General features: G+C 37.7%; 1 protein-coding gene across 1 annotated transcript; it reads right to left on the reverse strand.

The window, feature by feature from the left end:
* Positions 1 to 4158: 4158 nt before the first annotated feature.
* On the reverse strand, positions 4159 to 5632 carry LOC117140090. Its single transcript, XM_033302847.1, is given in 3 exon segments — positions 4159 to 5102; positions 5162 to 5200; positions 5203 to 5632. Coding segments are annotated over 3 exon segments (1401 nt in total). The 3' UTR covers positions 4159 to 4170.
* Positions 5633 to 6000: the final 368 nt, after the last annotated feature.

A 6000-nucleotide genomic window follows, 5' to 3' on the forward strand; every position in this document is an offset into this window, starting at 1 on the left:
CGAACTGTTAATGAAATGTGTCAGAAACAATTTGGCATAATTTTTCACTTAAATCTAAAAACAATTTATAATTAGAAAAGGCTCTTTAGAATGGAAAGAAAAAACGAAATGATGGCACCTGTTGTGCAAGCTCCGATGCCGCAGACTTTCCTCTCATTTTGCAGTGACAGTAAGCAGGACGCAGGATAGACAGGGGCAGACAGGAAAAAAAAGGCAACTGTCGGAGGAGAAAGTACGTCAAGTGTGGCGGAAGTGGGATGGGAGAAGAAGAGCAGGATGGCGAACCGGAAGCGGCCATTGTGTTATGGCGGTGAAAATGCGGGTGGCCACGGAAATTATTGTTTCTATTTTAGATTTCACTGACTGTTTCTCGGTTAAAGTATTCTATTTAAGCCAGACTCCAGCGCATCATGTTATTCTTTTGAAACAATATCGTTGAATTTAACTCCATTCTGTTAGTGTGTTTTTATTGATTCAGATTTGTGAGTGAAATACAACTTTAATAAATAAAAGCATATTCTCTTTAAAGCGAGCTGCAAGGCAAATGCGTTTAACATAATTAAATTGTTCTACAAGTGTAGAAAATTGATTGCCTTGTTCCTGCCGTTTGAGAACTTAAGAAAGTAATTGCATTGTTTGACAAAGGTCCAAACAAAACCGTGTGACCTTTTCACTGTTTACATCCTTAACTTCCAAACGCCTTTGGGCAGAAGTCTCAAAGTTTTTGGCAAAAACTTTTTTTTTTGTTGACACGAACTAGTCTGACATGGTGCACTGCTCTATCAGACTATTTCGTAATTGGATATTTCGAAACATTTTAAAATGCCGTGCGAATTTTCGATGACAAGATGCAGAACTTGGTGAAGTGTTTCAATTAAAACTGGCTCAGCTTGTTGACATTTATCGAACACAAAGCCATCAGTGTCGCATCCGGTTGTAACCAGGGGTTTTTGTCAAGCTAAACGCCCATCCACAACCTGTCTGCTCCTTGACATCCTGGGGCCTCCTCAACATGATGGTAGTTCTTAATGTCATTGTTGAAGGGCTCGTAGTTTGCTGGTAGCAGACATCTGAGTTATTTTCTAAGGAAGTGCACTTGCCAAAGGACATTTCGCAGCAATAACCAGAAACAGAGCTCTACAATCAATGAGTGACTTTCATCTACTGGCTTTGGAAGCGGATGGCTTACAAAATGAGGTTGAAATCGGTCTGAGTTATACCAAAAGTTGTCTTGTTACAAAAAACTTGCTCTCCCTTTTCATTATAAAAAAATCAATTTAACACACTTGTACACAACTAAATCTGAATTCATTTCAATGACTTTTATTTATCTCATTTGAATGATTTAATGAAACTCTCTAAAAAATAAATTAATTTTTATAAACTCTTTAGCGGCTTTACCTTGCTTTGCCATTTTTAATGTTAATTTTTTTGCGGATACTATAACTATTCTATTCAATCCATTTATGTAGAATGTTTTTTAACCATATTGCTAACCATTAAAAAAAAAAATGAATGCTTGTGTCTCATTAACTCAATGGCCTTGCATTTAACATCTGTTTCACAATTAATTGACCTATTTGAAGATGGCAAAAATGAAATGTGGGCGTGTTTTCAAATCAAGGTCTGAAATTAATGTGGTAGGCAATATACATAGAAATAACTGATTTGCTTCGGCGAATTTCCCGGGGACCTGAGATTTTGACACGCGTGCAAAGTGATTGCATTTTCTTGCCATCAAAATACACATAAATAATCCAATTAATTGACAACGGTGACACGAGGCAGCCTTTTGGGACCCCAAATAATTGGTTTACGGCTAAAGGACCTTCATTCGCTCAAAGTGGCGGTTTGTAGTTTCAGAAGCTGTTTCCCAGTTTCAGGTGTATTTGATGGACCCCCCAAGCCCTCTAGACCCGCACAAAATGGCTAATTGGTTGCGCAGAAAGGTACATAATTGGCAGGGCGGGTATCGGATGGGCCAATTGGACCCGGAGCGAACTGTTTAATTGAATCTGGCCAGAAGGGTTCTTCGAAATAAATAAAGCGTCGCCAGGGAACAGAATGTATAGAGTTTCTCACCCTTGGCTAAAAGGAGGTAGAGTTTCTGTAGTATAACCAACAATAAAAAATAAAGAATACAAAGCATCAACAGTTTACAAATGTGGCCAAAATGATAGTTTCAGTTATTATTCATTTATTTTTGTTCAGCAAAAAGTTATTTTAATAAATGCTTTATGGTAAATGCATACCTTGTAAGCTTGCATTAAAAAGCAAATATGACTGAAAAAATGGGACAAACTCTCGCCAGTATCGGTCCACATTTTTAACCATATTTTCCCTTTCACCATTTTAAATAATTAACCCAAATAAAGTTCACTTGTCGACTTCAACGTATGAATTGATGCCCAAAGTCAGCGAACCGATAATACGAGTTCATAATTCCTCGGAATGCATTTTGTAATTAAGTGCACAAATATTTATGCTTGGCTTGAAGGAAGATATTTTTTCGCATTAAATGCATAATTAGCGCTGCTCATTTGTATAATGTATTTTAAAAAACTTTCAACGTATGCCGTAAATAAATATCACACAATGCATTGACCTCCGCAGCCTCGATTAAAATAAATGCGCAACGGTCTTTTTGAGGGCGAGTCGTAAAAGTAGATACATTTGAATGCATTTTATTGGCCATGGCCAAGGCTTAAAGTGTTGACCAACCTTTCTGTGCTTTTTGCATCAATATATTAATATATTCCAGCACTTTTTGCCCGTCACTCTTATCGCAGTGTGTGAATGGAAAGCCCGCACTCGAAATGTAAGAATTCATTCAATTGCAATTGCAAATTTGTGTCACTGAACTGTGAAACAATAAAGATTATCCGGGCCGGAGATGGGAGTGCAATGTATGAACTGGTTTCGGTTACCAATTTAAATATCAGTTGGCCTGACTTGCGAGCCAAGAACAGCAGAAAATTTTCAGAAAGCAATGAACGTGGCTAAAAAGACTGAAAATAGAACAAATACATGCGTGTGTATTTAATGCCAGACCTAAATTAATCGCAAATGAAAATGCCACAAGCATCTGGTTTTGCCACAGCATCGGTTGACATTCATTGATTAGGAGTGAACTGGCTGATTGGAGAGTTCTTTGTGTTTTCTGGACCATTGTTTGCATTGCCCTGGGCTGAGAGACTGGATTGGCTTTCGAACCGAGCCGATTGGCCAAGTTGTGTCTGGAATTGCATATTTGCATGGCTCTCAACTACTTTGCAGATTTGCTCGCAATGTCTATATATGTGCTGGCATATTTAATTAGCGGCAGTCTCACAAAATTGACCGACATCTGACAAATTATGGCAATGTGTGGCGACGTCTGTCCTTTTGTCCATGTGTCTGTGCGACAGGACTATAGGATGACAGGAATCGGCCACTAATGCACTCGACCTAAATTATTAAACATTCATTGTCTCTTTACAGCGATGCCTCTACGGTGTTTGTGTGTTTTCAACGGGTTTTCAGTGCGTAAATAAAACAGAGGCTGTTCGGTGCTTAGTTTGCACATCGCCACTCGCATCACACACTGCGTATACGCAATTTGCATTGCATTCGAGAACGTCCCATGCACTTTCAACACCGCAACACACGCACAGCTACACACACACACTCAGAAACAAGTGCCAGCTGTTCTCTATTAAACGTCATTTCAAATTTGTATCTGGCTTAAAAATAGTAATTGCAAAACCTTGCCAATCACGGGTACCCAAGCCCTAAATTCTACAAATATTTTAGTATTTTCATTTTCTACTTGCTCATTTCATTTTATTTCAAGTAAATGAAATACCCGAAAATCCGACGTCCCTCCCCCAGCGCAACATTCGATTTTCCCAAGTGTCATTATTTAATTATACCTTAAGCCGCAACCCAGCTGACAAAATACCTGCGTCATGAAATTACGCTCAATTGCATTTCCTGAAAATAAACACCTGTCATTCAGGTGGGCGAATGGAAGTGTGAGGAAGTGCAGCCTATTTGCAAGAACGTTGTACAAATTATTTCCACAAGCGGAAAGCTTGTTGAGTTTAATCAAAAAGCGAACTTACTTGTTAAGTAAATACTTGTCCTTTCTGGTTTGTCAGTAAAATGTCTGCGTGTGTGTATGTGTTTAATTTATATATTTTCATCGGAATCGTTTAAAAGAGTACTATAAACTTGGCCAGAAAAAGAATCAGGCTTAAGGTTCCACAGTTCCACACCGAGCGCCAAAAACCGGTCCAATGTCGATTCCTCATATTTGATCATTTTGTCAGGAACATATATTTTTCTAAGGTTTTTCAGTTTCAAAAACGATTCACAGTTACCCAACCGAAGAATGTCCACCTTCTCTGTAAATATACTTAGGTTTCCCTTAGCATTAAAAATAATTTTTGTGTCTAAATTTGAGACACTGCATTGTTTTTCTAGCAAAGCTGCATAATCATCGGTAACTATTGAAGCCTTATTGAGTGTGCTTAATCGTTTAAGATTTGGGTGTTGTACAAAATGCCTAACGCTCTTAGGATCATAAAATCCGCACTCCAACCCTCGTAGTTCATTTAATTTCGAAATAATCTGTACCATTTCATCATCAATGTCGAAACCTAAACACAATTCCCTTAGTGTAGATTTTTCCTTTTCGTGTAAAGCTTTAAGGAGCTGAAAGATTGGAATGGACCGCGTATAAGTTGAGACTGCTCCAATTTCCTCGGAGTACATGCCCATATCTTCTTCTTCGTGCGATTCAATGTCGATTTCCATATCATTTTCATTTTTTTCAGGCAGCAGAATTTTCAATTTTTGTAGTCTATTTAAACGCGATAGTCTGACGTAATCATTATCCCTTGCATTATCATCCAGTATAAATTTGAAATTCTTTAAATTGGAGCAGTGGGGAACGATTTGAGCTAGCTTTCCATGGTCGGAAAAGTGACTTTGATTCACTTCCAAGGTACTTAATTTAGGGTTATAAAGGCAAAATTTCTCAAGGTCAGAAATTTCAATAGAAGCTGTTAGAATGAGCTTGGAGATATTTCGAAAGCCATGAAGGTTACGTATTTCACGACCTGCAATGTAAAAATATGTAATAGAAAAATATATGCGTGTAGACAAGGATTCCATTTACCTGGTATATTAAGAATTAACTCAATTGGTTTGCTGTTCGTTTGAATTGCAATATCTTTAAAATTTCATCAGCGAAACTCGAGTGCTCCTTGTAAAAGAATGCATCAAGATTATTCAGTTTAAGTCTTCGAAGACTGGGATTTGATACGACACTAGTTATGATGTTCACCAAATGTTTTCTTCCTTCCTCTGTTTCTGCATTTAGAGTTTTATACATCGCGTCAAGGCTTATGGTTATATTTCTGCGCGGAGCTACATACAACTTATGTATCGCCAAACGTGCGTAGAAATTTTTATCCCAGTCCCTAACGATTCGTGTAAATTTAAAGCTTGCGGTAGCGAAATTAAGGATATCAGCGTATTTGATGATGTCCTCAGTTTCATCGCCATGCTGTGTTTCACAGTTTTCCTTCAGAATGTCGAGTATGCGAAAGAAAGCAAAATGATTTATGTCTGTTATTTGGGTTTTCATTTTATGGCAGCAAACTGTATATATATCTCTACATATATATGTGTACATATATATTAAAGTACATATTAAAGTATATATATATAAAAGTAAAAATGTTCGCTAAGAAACGTCCGATACGGTCTCGATTTGAAGGTATACTGCTTTTTAGCTATGAGACGATTTTATTGTGACGGCAATAATACCTTACCAAAGACACTAGAATAACAAGATGCGTAACGGCCATACATTCGTTTGGCACTATGCAGCCACTTTTTTGGTGAAGGCCAAATTTGCTCTCTTTCCGCTCGCTCACGTTGAGAGCGTAAGAAATATAAAAATAGAATTTGCTTGCTTGTGTGAGTAAAAACAAGAGACGAGAACGCGTATAT

The sequence above is a fragment of the Drosophila mauritiana genome, chromosome 3L, assembly GCF_004382145.1.
Source record: "Drosophila mauritiana strain mau12 chromosome 3L, ASM438214v1, whole genome shotgun sequence".
In the NCBI taxonomy this organism is placed as follows: domain Eukaryota; kingdom Metazoa; phylum Arthropoda; class Insecta; order Diptera; family Drosophilidae; genus Drosophila; species Drosophila mauritiana.